The following is an 18,124-nucleotide window of genomic DNA, read 5'->3' on the forward strand; positions in this document are numbered from 1 at the left end:
CCTCACAAAATCCCCTGGGCCAAAACCACCCACCAAGCTGCTTGCAGTTTCCTGCAAAAACCACCCAAAAGCCAAATAATACATATTTATTATTGTTTTAAGCCACTAAGTTTTTTGTTTTTTTGAGGTTCTGATAAGCCAGTAAGTTTTGAAATAATTGTTACACAGCAAGAGATAACTAATGCAGCTAGAAGCATGAGAAGATCTGGTACATGCAAGAAATGGTGGCATGAGAGACCATCGCCAGAAACCCCAAGTTTAGAGAGGCTTCTGAACAAGTCTGTGTAAGAGTGGGTGAGGGCGCCATCTGGTGGAGAAAGCTGTGCTTAGACATTCCCTTCTCTTCCTGCTCATATTTTTCCAGCTTGTTCTACCTAACATTTCTTGCTAATATTTCTCCAAGAGCCCCAGTGAAATTCAATTATGTAGGCCATATACACCCTTGCTTATAGATTCGAAGACTAACCTCTGAAAAATGTCATGTTAAGGTATTAATTATCCTCTTTTTCTATTTTATTTTCTCCCTTAGTCTCTCCCACCTATCAGCTATCCAGGGGAAAACATCAGTGGCACCAGGATTTAAGGCAAGAAGTGAAGACTCAGAATGCTGGAGAAGGGAAAGAAGGAACCAGGAGAACTTGATTATGAAAAATCAGAGCCAGGTCCCAGAAAGCAGACTCCAGTTGACCAGTCTCTAGTTACCAGGGGAAGCCTTTGTTCATTGATGGGCCATGACTGTTGTCCCTTTCTGGTCTTTAGAGCCTTTTTGTATCCTCCAGTGTTTTCCTCAAATAATGTCTAGGAATTCTGGAATGATATCCCTCAATTCTACAGCTGCCAGGAGAGAGAACCAATAAAACTACTAGCTACAGTCGGCCTGAGGCCAATGGTCCAGGCAGACCTATGAAGGAGGGATTTCAAAGAAAGTGAAATCTACCTTTGGAGTAAATTACTGAAGGTGGAATTACAGGTAAAGATACTGAAGAAAAAACATTCTTCTTTCTCTGCTTCTCCTAGTCTCATCTTAAAGGAGAGGCAGAGTCCATCAGACAAGCCTGGCCCAGCCACAAAGCCAGGCCCATTCCTCTAAAAAGCAACGGGATTTCTGAATATGGTTTAGTGGTGAGTGGCTGATTTGTATCTGTCTACCTTCTGGCTGTTTGGAGGGGGAAGTGATTACTTCCTGCTGGGGCAATCAGGGAAGGAGTGCAGACATTGGACTCCTGCCTAGATGAACGGGTTGGATTTGGACCCAAGCACACGTGGGAGGAGCTCACAGCACAAGCAATATAAGGAGACCAGAATGCAAGGGGCCCTTGAAGGTAACAATGGAGGAGTTCAGTTGGCTGAAGTTAAGAGGCTCCTGTAGGGGAGTAGCAGGGGATGAGGCCAGTAAATGCAGACTAAGGTGGTGATGGTATGGTTGGGGGAACCAGGGTCAGATGACACACGAGGTTAAAATCCCAGCTCACAGCTGCATACTAGCTGAGAGACACTGAAGTTCCTTGACAAATCTCAGATTCCTCATCTGTGAAATGGCGATAACCCTAATACCGTTGTTGGAGGAGGACTAGCTAAAATAATGCCTACAGAGAGCTTAGTCCAGTGCCTGGCGCCTGGTAAGCCCTCCGTAAATAAATGTTAGTGTTATTATTATTAATGCAAAGGCATCGGAAGCATGCTTTAAGGGCGATTAACCGGGCAACACAGTGAGAAGTGGGTTGAATTGGGAAGGGCTTGCCCAGGACCCTGCACACAGTAGCTACTCAGGAAACGCTGAACGGAATTGCATTCTCTGCTAGGCATCGGGCATGCAGGGATATGGTTTCTGCCTTTTGTAAGCTCACGGTCCCCAGGGGGTGAGGTAAGTGCCAAATTTGGTGGGGGGAGGATGCAGACGTAAATTCTTCAGATTAGCTTCTCTCCAACTGTTCCCTGCCGGAATCCAAAACGACGCGGGGGAAGCGAGGGGTGGGGTTCCCTAAGCTCCCAGGGCTTGGCGAACCGCCGTCGGGTAGGACTACAGTTGAGCCCAGGATTCTGGCTGAGGAAGAAAAGGCGCGCAGGCGCAGTGCGGACGACGGCGCTCACCTGTCCTAGAGCGGGCGGAGCTAAACCCGGGAGTCGGGCCGGAGGCGGGGCGGGAGCGATGACGTCAAGGGCACGCCGCCGCCGAGTAGTCGCGTCCCGGAAGCGGCGGCGGGGGAGGCGGCGGAGGTTCTCTCAGTACTGCGACTTCAGAGCGGCCTTGGGAAGAGGCGCGTCGTGGTGGGGCGGGCCTGAGGAAACGCGCCGGGGTCCGGTGGCCCTATCAGTGCCTCCTGGCCGTCCCCGCCCCTTCCCCACCATCTCAGAGACCGCGTAGGTGAGGTGCCACCCCCACCCCACCCTGGGGTGTTCGCCGACTGTGCGGAGTTGGGCGCCAGAACGCCGCGGGGGCCACCACCTGCTGGCCCAGCGACCTTGGGTGTGGCCTTCTGTGGTTTGGGTCTCAGGGCCCCGTCCGGCTCCCTGGGCTGCAGAGGTGATGGTCCGGCCTCTGCCGGCGCAGACTTGCTTCACCCCTTCCTGGGCTCTTACCTCGCGCCCGCCTTGGGTCCTTTCGTCCTAGCTCCGCCTGAGGGGGTCTCGGGTTCCTGGTGGCCCCTTTGTTACCCTCCCCTTCAAACACCCTCCTCCCCCCTCGTCGTCCCAGGTCGCAGCCCCTTGCCTGGAACTGGCTTTTGTTGCTGTGGGCCAAGGGTCTACCTCCTTGTTTACTGCTTAGCGTTTGGGTCGGACTTTGAAATTAGGAGAGACGGTGAGAGTTCTGTGGCTATCCCCATCAGAGAAGAGAGAAGGGAATGGGGTTTTATGGAAGGTGGTGACTGCCCTGTAGGGTTCAAGAGGAAAAAGGGATGGGTAATGCGCAAGGATGATTCAGGAGGTTGTTGGGAACAGAAGGGAGAGGTAAAGCTTAGAGGATGCAGCAGGGTGGAAGAAAGCTCTGGGGTCCTGGAGGGTGGGCAATTAATTCACTCACTCAGCGAGCATTTATTACATTCCCATTGTGTGTGGAAACAGTGGTGAATGGAAGACGTAGTCTTTGACCTGCTGGAACTCAAAGTTAAGAGGGGCAGACTGGCAAGAAAGAAGGGAGTTTTGCTTTGGTGTGATAAATGCTGTTAGGGTGAGCACATGATCCTTTGGGAGCATTGGGGAGTGTCTCCCAGTCCAGACTGGAGGTGTTGGCAAAGATTTCTCAGAGCAAGGGAGTGGTGTTTAAGCCGATACCTGAGTGATGAGTAGGAATTCACTAAGTAAAGAATGGAAAAAAATATTTCAGGACATCGTTTCACTTGAGACCCCAGTCTGCCTCTCACCAGCAACCATGTGTGCTTGGTCTTTATGGTTTATATTCTTGATGGGTCTGTGGGGAAAAGAACATTAGATGGAGAGTCAGAAGAGCAGGATTTTATACACTTGACCCTTGAACAACGCAGGAGTTAGGAGTGCTGACTCTCTGTGAAGTCAAAAATTGGAGTGTGACTTACAGTATGCCCTCCCTCCACGCGGTTCCTCCGTATCCGCCGTTGGGCATCCGAGGATTCAACCAACTGCAGATTGTGTAGAACTGTAGTATTTACTGTTGGAAAAAAATCTGCATATAAGTGGAGCCGTGAATTTCAAACCCATGTTGTTCAAGGGTCAGCTCTATCTGGGTCATTCACTTCACCTTGCTGAATGTGTCTTCCTCTGTGAAACAGGCTTTCCACCTGTAGCCCTGCCTACCTCATAGGTTTATTATGGCACCACATGAAATAATGCAAGTAGAAGTGTGTTGGGCATTGGAAGTGCAATGCAAATGTTAGGAATTCTTATGGTTACAGGATGCAGACCTCAGAGCGAGAGGGGTGTGGGCCCGAGGTGAGCCCCAGCATGGTCCCCGAGGCTCCCCTGGAGTCTCCAACTGCTCCTGCCAAGTCCCCGGCGTTTGATCTTTTCAACTTGGTTCTTTCCTACAAGAGGCTGGAGATCTACCTGGAACCTCTGAAGGATGCAGGTGATGGTGTCCGGTATTTGCTCAGGTACAGATTTTATTTAGGGTTGCTCTAACCTGCTGGGCCTTCTGCCTTCCTGCTTTGTAATTGTGCTGGCCACTTAGGCAGTGGGTGGCTGGGTTATCCTTTCTGCGCTGGTGAGGAGCAGTTCTGGGAGGTCCTTTGGGCCTCTGGGCTTATTCTAGACCCTGTGTCTCAGGCCCAACCCAGGAGAGGCAGGCACTGGGAACCATCTGGCCTTTCACCAGGGTTTCTTCTTTGTGGCTGAATAAGTTCATACCTCAGGACTGCTAGCTAGCCTTGACCATTGGGCCTTCTATATCCGGAGCAGGCTTTTTTTTCCTTCTCTCCCAACACTAGCATAATTCATATTAAAATTAGGATGCAAATAACTACAAATAAGCAGGCACTATTTTCACTAATCCTTTAGGATTATGGCTCTTAAAATTTTTTGTTCCTGTTCTGCTTTGATTTTCATCTTTGGTAATTTTCTTTTTTCTCCTTTCAGCTCACTTTGTTTCTTATGCTAAAGTATTTAAAATTATAGATACATACCATTCTGCTCCCTAAACACATTATTTAGTTTGCCTCTAAATAATAATGACTTTTTTAAAAACGTAAGGTAACATCATACCTAACACAATTAACAATGATTCCTTGATGTCACCCTATACCCAGTTCATATTCAGATTTTCTCAGTTGTCCTAAGAATGTCATTTACCATTGTTTTGGTCAAATCAGGCTCCGATCCAGCACCATGCATTCTGTGTGGTTATATGTCTCTTAGGTCTTTCTCAATCAAATGGTCTCTTTTACGACACTGACTTGCTGGAGAATTTCCTACCTAGGTTTGTCTGGTTGCTGCTTCTTCCTGGTGCAGACTGGAAGTTAAATTTAAAGGTTGGATTAGATATGAGTAAAAAAAAAAATTTTTTTTTTTTTTTGTGCAAAGGTTATGTGTTCCTAATACTGCATTGTAATGGGAGTCACATAAAACCAGCTTGTCCTAAAGAGCAGTTGTTCTTCATCTGGAGCCTGTGGGTGGGGCTCTTGGGGTCAGTGAATCTCCTGAACCTGCATGTAAAGTTGTGTGGGCACACATGTGTGTATTTCTAGGGAGAAGCTTCTGGTTTTCATCAGATTCTTTTAAAGGCCTTCAACCATCTCAGATGCCTGAGAGACACAGGTAGGAGACAAGGGCGGGTAGGGTTGGGTTAACCTCTCAGGGTGCTCTGGAGTCTTCATTCTTACCTCAGTCTGGAAATAGTGGGAGATTTATTTTTAACTCTGACCAAGGCCCTGAGTTTTTCTTGTTCACCCAAGAACCCCTTTAATTTATCGCATTATCCCTAGAGATGAGCTGGTCAGTGTTTGAGAGCAATGTTCTCTACTTTTAGATGACTATGCTGTTGATGTAAGGGGTAGGGAGATGGTGTAAGGAGGGGCTCACTTTGTAATCCCACCAGGACCAACTGGCTGAAATGAATTGTGGTCTTCCTTAGGGGAGTGTGTGGGCTCTGGAAAGCACGGGGCTGTGCTCTCTGGCGTTTTCTACTGTGCGTGTGTGTGTGTGTGTGTGTGTGTGTGTGTGTGTGCGTGCGTGCGTGTGCGTGCGCGCGCGCATGCAACTGTGCATGCAGATGTGTGTGTGTATGTATATACGTGTGTATGTATGTATGTGTGTTTTGCCTTTTCGTGGCAAAGCACAAAAGTTAAATATATCCTGCCCTTCTCCTTTTCCAGCACTGGACTGTTAGTGCTTCTTGGCACTAATGTATTAGGATTTTTCCATTTTATGAAATTAGAAATCTGAGGATGTGGTGGGATTGATTAAGCTGGATGGAGGAGGAGCATCGGGACTCAAAAGCCCCCAGGAGGGCTTCCCTGGTGGCGCAGTGGTTGAGAGTCCGCCTGCCGATGCAGGGGACATGGGTTTGTGCCCCGGTCCGGGAAGATCCCAGCCCCCAGGAGCTTATGGTTTCTGAGCCGCTGGGAGATGGAGCACTGGTCTGTGAAAGTGGCCGTCAGATTAGTTTGTGTGTTTGGTTGTTCTTTTCTTAGTAAAGAGGATTTGACTTTGCAGCGGGATCTAATCTTGAGCTTCTATGAGGTCTGAAGCCTGGAGCTACAGTAGATTTTTAAAAGACTTCTCTCTTCTGGGATCAGTTACTACAGTAGGTGGGTCTCCATGACCAAAGTGTGGGTAAAGACATCAGATAGAATGGGAGAGGCTGGGAACTCCCTCGCTGTCCAGTGGTTAGGACTCTGCGCTTCTACTGTAGGAGGCGCAGGTTCGATCCCCGGTCGGGGAACTAAGATCCCACATGCCACGTGGCATGGCCAAAAAATAAACAAACAGATCTTTAAAAAAAAAAAGAGAGAGAGAGAGAGAGAGAGAGGCTTTAAAATGAAAGCGATCTCAGTGGCTGTGTGATATTTTTATTTCTGAGATGGGATTGGCCTTAGACCTGACTTTTAATTTGCTTTTACCCTGGTAGCAGCCACTAGATGGGTCTGAGGCCTAATTAGGGTGGTGTAGTTGGAGTGTATGGAATTTTAAGACAAAGGCAGAGAGAGGTCATTTCACTCCCTTACTCATAACTCTTGTTAAAATAAAGCACCCCATAAATTAGTTAACCTCATTTAGTAACTGTGAAATATCCCAATTAGAGCAAAAGAAAATGCATTGAAGTTCTGAATACATTGCAACTTACCTGTTGATTTTTCTATTTGACTCTCCTCTGAGGGCCCACCTTATATCCACTGACACTGTTCTTTAAAATGTAGGTGTCAGTGGCTTCGTGATTACGTCTGTGCTCCTTTTACCCTGTTAAATGTCCTTTATCAAGGACTAAGCCAGCAGCGTTGCTCGTCCTCAGCAACCTGTCTCTGATTTTCTTTCCTCCGTCTTTGGGGGCTTCTGCTTGGCATTTGGTGGTGGTGGGAGCTGGGTCTGTGTTTGCTTCTAAAAGTTCCAGTTCACTTTGGGCGTGTTTGCTGAGGGAATGCCAACCCTGGTTTTGTCTTCATTTTTTATATGTTGAAATGAAATCTTTATTATTTTCTTTCCTTCGGAATTAATGTATGTTTAAAACGAACTCTCAAAATCACAGAAATAAGAGAAAGTCGCAAATAAGGTCAAAGAAATCCTTTACATTTTGTTCTCTCAATTTCCGTATTAGATGAGTCTTGTGCAGTAAGCATGTGTTCTTACGAAATTGTAAAAAAAGAATGTTACATATCAACTCTGTCTCAATAAATACAAAGAATCTGTCTCAATAAATACAAAGAATAAAGGAAAACTCTTAAAGAAGAATGTCATCGGCACCTCTTAAAAAGAATAGACCTTACAAAACACAGGTTAAACAGGGTTATAACATTAACAGATAATTTCATAAATTCTTCCTACTCCTGGGAAAAGGTTCTACAGGTCTTCTGGTTCTGAGAGGATGCCGTTTCTCACCCCGGGGCCTAAGGTGTGACCTCAGCTCCTCTCCCGGTCGCCTGTCCAAGTGAGAGACCCACTTTTCATTTCTCCCTGACCCTCTGAGCTCCAGGGCCTCCTCTTGCTCCTGGATTTGAAGACCCACCTGTGTGCCCGTCTCCCCTTCCCGGCTGGAGGGGCAGCTGTCTTCAGTGACCAGGACTCTTTGTGTTGTAGGTGGCAGACACCATTGTGTTCCTTGCTGACCTGCCTGGGCCTCAACATCTTGTTCCTCACTTTGAATGAGGGTAAGAACCAGGGGCCAGGGGTTTTTTGTGAATGAATGTGGGGAGAAATTCTGAGAAGCAGCCCATGTGAGGGAGCCGCCTGTCTTGCCATGGAGTTGGCCTCCCTCTGTGTCTGCTTGATGTCAGAACACAGGCTCCTGAGAGACCCACCCTGGGCTAGAATCCTGGCTGGGCCACTGGTGTGACCTCGGAAGTTCTTTAAGCTGTCCATTAAGGCCTAATTTTCCTCATCTCTGAAGGGAGGATAGTAACAGTGCTTTCCTCAGAGGGTCGTTGTGAGGAATGAGATAATCTATGTGTAACACTTAACACAGTTCCTGACACAGAATAAGCAGTCAATACATTATAGCTATTATTATTATTATTATTTCTTTCTGGACTGAATGCTGATGCAGTAACCTTTTCCCATTTTGGTTTCTGGGGTCATTTGGGGACATGACATGGGGTGAAGGTACTAGGAAGGTGAGCTGATCAGGGATTTTTGCCACATCTGTTGATTTTCTCTGGCTCAGCAAGTGAGCCTGGCCGGGGCTGCTGGGCAGTCACCAGTGGTGAGGGGTCTGTGGCATGAAGCCTTTGATGTTGATGTGTGGACAGGTGGGTAGCTGGTGGGGTCCTGGATAGTGCTGTCTCCTGGGGACCTTTTATGACAAGGTATGCTGGGACCCAGCCCTTTTGGTCGGAACGGGCAGATGGCTGCAGAAAAAGCCAAACCCCTCAAGGGAAATGAGCGAAGGGCCTGGGACAGAACGTTCTGAGGAGCTGAGTCCTTTCTTCATGCGTTTGTTCTACTGAATTCACATTTCTCAAGTGTCTTCTTTGCCTCCTGTGGTTTCAATGGGTTGAAAATAAACGCATTTCACATAAAACCTCATCTTCTATGCCTTAGTAGGACTCTTCTTTGTCTTATTGAAAGTCAGATATCCTTCCCAGGCTGTTAGATTTTTCTGAATATATTTCCAAAGTAAGTCAGTTCAGATGACAGATATTTAACAAGCATTTACTCTGTGCCCAGTGCTCTGATAGCTTGCTTTGGAGGGTACCATGTTAACATGGAAGAAGTTCCTTCTTTGGATTTTCTTTTAGCCTCACCATTGCCCGATCCACAGTGGTCTGTGGTTTCCTAAACTCCAAAGGAAGGCTTCCAATCTGCCCTAGTGACCCAAAGGTCAGACTGTCAGTCATCGGGAGCTCCCAGCGGCCAGACTCCAGGCACGAGCCACCTGCTGTGTGCTAGTGTAGTGATTTTTAATATTTTTAAAAAGGTCTGGGGCTACAGCAGTGACCAGATGGGGGAAAGTCCCAGCTCTTAGGAGCCTACATTCACGGAGGAACCAACGACCGAATCTGTAATCTGCCATGTGGTGATAAGTTCTATGAGGAAAACTAAAGCTGGGTTAAGCGGCTGGAGGCCGGGTGGGGGGGGTTCTGTTTCATACTGGGTGGTTGGGGGAGGTCTTTTGGGCAGAGACCTGGAGCAGGTGAGGGAGCGAGCACTGGACATCTGGGTGGGCGGAGGCTCCTGGTCCTGCTATCTGCTTATCTGCAGTGTTGTTGCTCCCATAGGTGCATGGTACTCAGTGGGTGCCCTGATGATTTCAGTGCCTGCCCTGCTGGGCTACCTTCAGGAGGTCTGCCGGGCACGGCTGCCCGAGTCTGAGCTGATGCGGAGGAAGTATCATAGCGTGAGGCAGGAGGACCTGCAGAGAGTTCGCCTGTCTCGCCCTGAGGCCGTAGCTGAGGTGAAGAGCTTGTGAGTATGGAAGGGGCCGGGGAGGTGAGGGACAGTGACAGTACTAGCTGCCACCACACCGAGTGCTTGCTGGGCACCAGACATCGTAGTGGGCAAACCATGGATGTTATTTCCTTTCATCTTTTTAACAGTTCTGGGAGGTAGCTACTATGATTGTCCTCCACTTATGGATGAAGAAAAAGGCAATTGACCAAGCTGGGATGGGAATCCAGATCTAGCTGATTTCACAGTTTAGGGTCTTGACTGAGCGCACGCGCGCGCGCGCACACACACACACACACGAGCCACTGCCTGGGTTCAAGTCTCAGTTCTGCCATTTATTGCTGTGGCATTGGGCAAGTTACTCAGGTTCCTCATCTGTTAAATGGGATAATTATAGGCCTACCTCATAGGTGGTTGTGAAAATTAAATGAGGGTCTGGTACCCAGGAAGTCATCATCACTACGCTGTGGAGGAACTTCCCTAAATGTGACAGAGCTGGTACTTTTGAGGAAGCACCTTAAGACTGTTGGATAACATTAACTGTAACAACTTTAGTGGCTCTCTTGACATACAGCAGGGGTTCTCATCCCTCCCTGGGCAGCAGAGGCCTCTGTGGAGCTCCAAAGGAAACTTATAAACCAGCAGAGGGCTGGGCCCCACCCCGGAAATTCTGAGTCAGTTATCTGGAGTGGGGCTTGGGTATCTGCAGTTTTTCAGAAAACCTTTTCACTTTGAAATGATTTTAAACTTACAGAAGATTTCCAAGAATAGTACAAAGAACTCCCACATGCCCTTTACCCAGATAGAACAATTATTAACATTTTGCCACGTTGACTTCATCTGTCTCTCTACACTAAAACATTATTATTTTTTTCTTTCTGAACCATTTGAAAGTAAGTTACAAACATCTTGCCTATTTACCCCAAATACTTCAGCATGCATTTTCTAAGAACAAGGACATTCTCTTCTATTTCCAAAGTCCTGTAATCAAAATTAGGAAATTTAACATTGATATCATTAGCATTAGTACTATTATCTAATAATTGTTCATGATCAAATTTTGCCATTTGTATTAATAAGGTCTTTTATATAAATTTCTCCTGATCTAGGCTCCAATCCAGACTCATGCATGACATTTAGTTTTTATGTCTCTTTAGTCTCCTGTGACCTGGAATAGTTCCTTGGTCTTTGTTTCTCATGACTTGACATTTTAAAATAGAACATGTTTATTATTTTGTAGAATTTCTCTGCATTTGTGGTAGTTTGGTTCCTCATGATTAGACTCAGGTTTTGCGTTTTTGGCAGGAATGTGACAAGTGACATTGTCATTGTATCATATCAAGAAGTACATGATGTCACTGTCTGTTGACAGTGGTCACCTTGGTGCAGGTTTCTCCACTGTAAAGTGACCATTTATTTTACCCTCTGGAGTTAGTAATCTGAGGGGGGATACTTTGAGACTTTGTAAATATCTTGTTCCTCATCAAATATACACCCACTACATTGAAATCCATTGATAGGTCTTACTTTCATCAGTTTATTACTATGATGGTTGCAAAGGTGATTTTCTTTTTTTTTTTCTTTTTTTTTTTTTGCAAAGGTGATTTTCTAATTGTCATTATTACCTGACATTCTATAAGAAAGAGCTTTTCCTTATTATCAGTATGAACGTAGGAGTTTTAAATTTTATTCAATGGGTTATAATTTATTATTGTCATTATTAATTTTGATCTCAGTCCTAGATTTGGCAATGGAGCTCTTTTGAACTGGCCCCTGTGTTCTTTCAATATGTCCCCATCATTTTTGAGTGCTTCCTTATTCTGTGGTACAACAGAATGTTCAAATTCATCTTGCACATTCCCTGCCCTGTTCTAGAATCAGCCATTTCTCCGAGGAGCGCTTCAGAAACCAAGATCTGGGTTCTCATTTCACAAGCATGTGCTCTTTGCTTTTGGGGGGCATCCATTTAAAAAAACTCTTCAGGTCAGTCTACCTTACATCCCAGGTGGAGACACATTGCTCTATATCCTGCCATTTATCCTCACAGCTCCAGTGCATCTGGGAGGTGGGTACCCTGCTCCTCCTATTATAGAGGAAAACTGCATCCTTGGAAAAGTTAAGTAGCCAGCCCAACATCAACATCTAGGAAGAGACCAAAGCAGGAACCTTAGCAAGGGTTCAAAAAAGGGGGCTGAAGTGTACGAAGTCTCCCCAAACTCTCCTATCCCTCTGGGTGAGGCAGGGCGTATAGCTTGCACAAGCCCCCTATGTTGTGTCTGCAGCTTGATCCAGCTGGAGGCCTTCCTGAGCCGCCTGTGCTGCACTTGTGAAGCCGCCTACCGCGTGCTGCACTGGGAGAACCCCACCGTGTCCTCAAAGTGAGTGCCTGTCCGCTCCCACCACCGCTGCCCTGAGGACCCCAGGCAAAGCCAGCTGCCTCGAGAGGGCTCCTGTTGCCCTAGCTCAGGGGAAAAGAGCCCACTAGGCTCTTGTGTGCAGACCTGTACGTAGGCTTGTGGGCTTGAATGCTCTGCTTTTGTTTAGACACCTTCTTTTAGGTGTGGTCATAATATTTTAATAATAGAAAAATAACTCACCATGTACTCTCCCACCCTGATATAGCAGCCAGTCTCATGTTTGGATTGCCTTGTAGAGTTGGTCATACGCAAATGCTCTCTATAGCTCATAGTGTATGTGAAAACCCTTTTTTTTTTTCACTTATTGTTATATAACTGGTTTTCCATGTTGCTACATAGCTTTTGGAATTACTTGTAATACCATGTTAATATAGATGGTGATTATACTATAATTTATGGAACCATTCTGTGATATATTTAGTCAGTTTCTACTTTTTATTACTAACTCTGTAGTGTACATTTTTATGGGTATAGCTTTAATCTTTTGAAATTTTTTTTTTCTTAGAATACTAGGATGGAACTATTGAATCAAATGAAATGAATGTTTTTAAGGCTCTTTGTCTATGAATAATAATGACAACTAATACTTGTTTAGCCTTCCCCTGGTGCCAGGCACTGTGCTCAAGGCTTTCCATGGTACTGTCTCACTCTTGGTAGTAACCCTCTGAGGAAGGTGCTATTTCAGTCCTCATTTTTTTTTTTTTTTTTTGGCCGCACCACTCCACATGGGGGATCTTAGTTTCCCGACCAGGAATCGAACCCACTCCCTCTGTGTTGGAAGCGTGTATTCTCAACCACTGGACTGCCATGGAAGACTTAGTCCTCATTTTACATGTGAAGGAAGTAACACTCAGAGAGCCAAGGGACTTGTATAAGGTCACACAGCAAGAAGTGGCAGAGCGGGATTCAGATCCAAGTCTGTCTTATTCTAGACTTCAGAGTCTAGATCCTGAGGAGAGATGTGTGTTGGACCAGTTTAGGCGACCCCACCCGTGTCAGTTGTGACCTGTTGGTGGTTGTAAATCCTTCCTCCTCACTTTACTTTCCACTTGTTTATTAGCAGATCTTGTCAGCTTATCAACTTCCCATAGCTGTTTCTTGCCCAGACCCCCATGTCGGTGTGCCCTAAACCAGTTTCCTTCTGATCTTACGAATTTCTGATCCTGTGGTTCCTCTCTGTCGATCCAGGTTCTATGGGGCTCTTCTGGGCACGGTTTGCATGCTGTATCTGCTGCCGTTGTGCTGGGTCCTTGCCCTTTTAAACAGCACACTCTTTCTGGGAAATGTGGAGTTCTTCCGAGGTAAGCCCTGGAGAGCCCGACAGAGATGGGACCCGGCTCTGAGGGCTGGTTAGGCTCCCCGGTATCTCTACGGCTGATCATCTCTTTGCTGTGCCTTCCACAAGGGGGCAGCACCACACTAGGGTCCTCCGTTGGAGAGTGGTGGGCTCTGCCTCTCAGATGTTCAGTAGGATACAGGGGAGGCTGCTACTAGGGGGTCCCTTTCCCTTCCCCAGACAGATGAATCACTGCTCACATGATATGGTGGCTTCTGGGAGATGAGGGAGGGATGTTTTCCCAGTGTTGCCATCCGCCTCCCAGGATGCAGCCCCCCCAGGAATTGCTGCCTCATCTCTGTGTGATCCCAGAGTACCTGTCTGCCGTCTGGCTTCTAAAGCACAGAAACAGTCTGGAGAGGCCTTGAGCCGTAGAAGCCTGGGCCTGTTCATATGTTGGGGTGATTGCTATACTTGTTTTCCTCCCTGTGGTTGGAAATTAATTATAGAAGCCATGATTTATCGGGCACTTACTACATTTAATCTCTCTTTAACAATCTCATGGGGTAGGTATTGGTACATCTGTCTTGTTTATGAGGCTTGGGTTAGGTGACTTGTTCAGAGTTAGGAGGGCGACTGTTTCCTGCTGCCGAGAGTGGGTGCTGGAGGAGGCGGCCAGCTGGCTGCAGTAGTGCGTGCCCCCAGAGCACTGCTCATTCCATCCTGATTCTGCCTCCCACCCTGTTCTCCTTGCTCTGGGTAGTGGTGTCTGAGTATAGGGCATCTCTGCAGCGGCGGATGAACCCCAAGCAGGAAGAGAGTGCCTTTGAGAGCCCGCCACCGTCGGATGCCTGGGGGAAGGGCGCTCTGCTGGACTGCACACCTGCACCTGCGCCCACACCCACAGAGGTGAGCGCCCCTAACCACCTGGGCAGAGCCTGCTGCGGGCAGGCTGCCCAGCCTCCCTATTACCAGCTTGTTCACACCAAATAACTCCTGAACTACAGAGGCCACCTCTGTAGTTCCTGCTCCTTCCCAGGCCCATCTCCTCTGAAGTGCTTAATGGTAATGACTATAGTTAACTAGTAACAAGAGCTACGCTGTGCTTTCTTGAGGTTTACTCTGCTGTTCCAGTACTTTATAGACGTTAACCCCAGGAGGTGTAGGTTATTTCTGAGAATGAGATTATTCTCCTTTGTAGAAGAGAAGGCTGAGGCACAGAGTGATTGTCCAGGGGCAGTGGGCCCAGGACTCAGATCCATGCCCTGTGGTTCTAGAGCCTGTGCTCTCAACCACAATGCTCTCCAGCCACTGTACGTCCTTTTGTGGCCTTGGTCGCATCTCCCTGTCCTGCTAGGTTAGAGACTGCTCTCATTCCCCTGACTTCTTCCTTTCTGGCAGTTGTGCCATTTCCTCTGAGGCGTGAACCGTTGTTTTTCTTTTCTTTAAAAAAAAAAAAAAAATTAATTAATTAATTAATTAATTTTTTGGCTGTGTTGGGTCTTTGTTGCTGTGTGCGGGCTTTCTCTAGTCACGGCAAGCAACTCTCCGTTGCGGTGCGTGTGCTTCTCATTGCGGTGGCTTCTCTTTGTTGCAAAGCACAGGCTCCAGGCATGCGGGCTGCAGTAGTTGTGGCATGCAGGCTCAGTAGTTACGGCGCACGGGCTCTAGAGTGCAGGCCCAGCAGTTGTGGCACACGGGCTTAGTTGCTCTGCGGCATGTGGGATCTTCCCGGACCAGGGCTTGAACACGTGTTCCCTGAATTGGCAGGTGGATTCCTAACCACTGTGGCACCAGGGTAGTCCCTCTTCTTTTTTTTTTATTTTTTTATTTTTTTTATTTTTATTTTTTGCGGTACGTGGGCCTCTCACTGTTGTGGCCTCTCCCGTTGCGGAGCACAGGCTCCGGATGCGCAGGCTCAGCGGCCACGGCTCACGGGCCTAGCCGCTCTGCAGCATGTGGAATCTTCCTGGACTGGGGCACAAACCCGTGTCCCCTGCATCGGCAGGCGGACTCTCAACCACTGCGCCACCAGGGAAGCCCATTAATTTTTTTTCTTTTTTTTTTTTAAATTTTTGGCTGTGTTGGGTCTTCGTTGCTGTGCGCAGGCTTTCTCTACTTGAGGTGAGCGGGGCCTACTCTTTGTTGCGGTGTGCGGGCTTCTCATTGCGGTGGCTTCTCGTTGCAGAGCATGGCCTCTAGGCGCGCAGGCTCAGTAGTTGTGGCTCGTGGGCTCTAGAGCGCGGGCTCAGTAGTTGTGGCCCTGCATTGGCAGGCGGATTCTTAACCAGTACGCCATCAGGGAAGTCCCTTGAACCATTGTTTTGAGAAATCTGGATGCTGGCTCCGGGGAGGTGGCCTCTACCTTGGGGGCAGGGCTACCATCTCTCTGACTGTAATAGAGTCTCTCTCCCCAGGACCTCACGCCAGGCAGTGTGGAGGAGGCTGAGGAGGCCGAGCCTGACGAGGAGTTTAAAGATGCAATTGAGGTGGGTGGCCTTCCCCAGCACCCTCAGCTGACCAGGTCAGAAGTTGGGTGGTCCTGGAGCCATGTAGCTTCTCACATTCCAAGTCTGGGTTTTTAAAGTTCTCTTATGTCCAAGTGAGAAGCTGAAACTTGCTCTGAGCTAAAACTCACTGGTTCAAAGGGTGCCACTGAGCCTCCACCCATCCTTTTGCTGACCTAGGCATCTGTCCTGGGTGCCCAGGGCAGGGATGGCTCTGGAAGCCTCTGGAAAACGCCCTGCTGGGGAGGTGGGTCATTTACTGCCTTGGCTGGAGACTGTGGGCTTGGTGCCTTAGATGTGGGGAAGGCAGATGTGGAGGAGGGCACTGCTGGGGTCTCTGCCTGCTCTTTTGAAGGATGAGGTCTCTAAGATGTCCCTTTGACGGGTGAGGATGGGAGGTTGGAGAAAGCAGTTGCATGGCCAAGTGCTAAGTCAGAGAGTTAGACAGTCTTCCTGGTTTTAGGACAGTGGTTCACACTGATAGTTTGCAGAAGTGTTTTATTTGGCATGAAAAGCTTTAAAATAATTTTTTGAGCTGATATTTAAAAATGGAGAGATTGCAGTGGAAACTCTAGATTTTCAGTTTTTCTAAAAACTCAGAAGCTCTGGGAGCCCTGAGTCTGTAGCAGTCAATGTAGCCGAGGAGTGACTGTCTCCTTTAGAGAAGTCACATAGTCCTCACCACTTCCTGTTATCCCCGGTCACTGAGTCCTAGTGGCACTTGCCATCTGTTGTCACGTTCGCACTATAGCGTTTCTCTTTTTTTTTAAATATATATTTTAAAAATTTATTTTATTTATTCTTTTTTTTTTTTTTTTTTTTTTTGGTTGTATTGGGTCCTCGCCGCTGTGCGTGGGCCCTCTCCAGCCGAGGCAAGCGGGGGCCATTCCTCACTGCAGTGCACGGACCTGTCACCGCGGTGGCCTCTCCTGTCGTGGAGCATTGGCTCTAGGCGCGTGGCCCCCAGCAGTTGCGGCATGTGGGCTCAGCAGTTGTGGCTCGCGGGCTCTAGAGTGCAGACTCAGTAGTTGTGGCGCACGGGCTCAGCTGCTCCGCGGCACGTGGGATCCTCCCAGACCAGGGCTCGAACCTGTGTCCTATGCGTTGGCAGGTGGACTCCCAACCACTGTGACACCAGGGAAGCCCCATGGCTTTTCTTATAGTAGGAAATCACTTCTCTTTATGTCTCTTTGTAAAGTGGGGGATACAAGAAATGGAGGTCTTGTGAGTTTTCACCAGGCCTATGATTTACACCCAGCCCGCTTTACTATTACATTAGCCTCGTCCATGTGGGCATTTACATTTTCAACTGCTAAGATTTCTCTAAGACTTGAAGCGGCTGTGGACTCTGAGTCTTCGTGGGGGTGGTAGGGAATATATATAGCAGGGGCTTTCAAGCAGGTTTGTTCATGACCTACAATAAGGAACACATTTTACATCTTGGCCCAGTTCACACTTATGTCTGTGAAATATGAAAAACTTAAATGAAACGAAAGTTTCCTGAAAAATACATTGTAAGGGATATTTTCTTTCGTGTTCAGTTCTGTTCTATTAAGATAATGACCAAATTAATTTCACCCAGTTTGAAAAACAGTAATACACAGCTTCCCCCAAGCTTATTTGATGTTGGGGTCCTTTTACAGGGGCCTCTGTCAGCGTCACCCTTTGGGGCGTGCTCAGACGAACTCAGCATAGCACTTCTGTACTTCCTTTCCTTTGGGGGCCTCCCTCCCAGCAGCTTCCTTCTTGCTATCTTCTCTCTGTTTTCTCTCCTTCTCCCCTGCACCTTGGGAGGCAGGAGACCCACTTGGTGGTGCTGGTAAGTAGCAGCCTTGGTGAGGTGGGCAGGGGCTGGCGGGATGGGGAGAAGGGTGGCTGAGCCTGTGGTCGCCACGCCTCTCGGGGTCCGCCATGCACGCAGATCCCGGAGCCCTGCCACGAGGTGGGCAGAACTGGAAGCAGCTTTTCCCACAGGAGGATGATGAGGGGGCCCCGTGCCCGGCAGAGGATGAGCTGGTCCTGCAGGACAACGGGTTCCTGAGCAAGAACGAGGTGCTGCGCAACAAGGTGTCGAGGCTCACAGAGCGGCTCCGCAAGCGGTACCCGACCAACAACTTCGGTACGGCCCAGGGGAGGGCTGGCTGGGAGGGTGCCCCGGCCGTGGGGCCAGAGGTGCTGGGTTTCAAGGAGAGCAAGGAGTAAAGCTGTGTCCACAGGACACTGGGGAGGTAGCACATGCACAGAGGGACTGAGAGGGAGGGAATGTGGTTTCCTTTTTGTGTCTCTCTCCTTATTAAATCTTGCGGGAAGATGAGGAATTCAGTTCCAGAAGCGCCACTCTGGGACTGCAGAGAGGTGCGGTCCTGAGGCAGGCAGAGCTGCGGTGGGCAGTGGAGCATAATGGCTGGGGACTGAGC

General features: G+C 48.1%; 1 protein-coding gene across 4 annotated transcripts in view; it reads left to right on the plus strand.

The window, feature by feature from the left end:
• The first annotated feature begins 2,193 nt into the window (after positions 1-2,193).
• The window catches only part of ZFYVE27 (zinc finger FYVE-type containing 27), a 56,971-nt gene continuing 41,040 nt past the window's right edge, over positions 2,194-18,124 (plus strand). For 2 of the 4 annotated variants that reach the window (XM_028481369.2, XM_028481371.2), the window contains exons 1-10: positions 2,194-2,365; positions 3,870-4,067; positions 7,702-7,772; positions 9,339-9,525; positions 11,790-11,885; positions 13,113-13,225; positions 13,964-14,109; positions 15,618-15,689; positions 17,506-17,526; positions 17,682-17,826. In XM_028481369.2, coding sequence (XP_028337170.1) covers positions 3,871-4,067; positions 7,702-7,772; positions 9,339-9,525; positions 11,790-11,885; positions 13,113-13,225; positions 13,964-14,109; positions 15,618-15,689; positions 17,506-17,526; positions 17,682-17,826 — 1,048 coding nt within the window. In that variant the 5' untranslated portion in view covers positions 2,194-2,365; position 3,870. The remainder of the gene's footprint in view (positions 2,366-3,869; positions 4,068-7,701; positions 7,773-9,338; positions 9,526-11,789; positions 11,886-13,112; positions 13,226-13,963; positions 14,110-15,617; positions 15,690-17,505; positions 17,527-17,681; positions 17,827-18,124) is intronic. The other 2 variants (XM_007126152.4, XM_007126155.3) reach the window with 1 other exon arrangement.

The sequence above is a fragment of the Physeter macrocephalus genome, chromosome 20, assembly GCF_002837175.3.
Source record: "Physeter macrocephalus isolate SW-GA chromosome 20, ASM283717v5, whole genome shotgun sequence".
NCBI classification, from domain to species: domain Eukaryota; kingdom Metazoa; phylum Chordata; class Mammalia; order Artiodactyla; family Physeteridae; genus Physeter; species Physeter macrocephalus.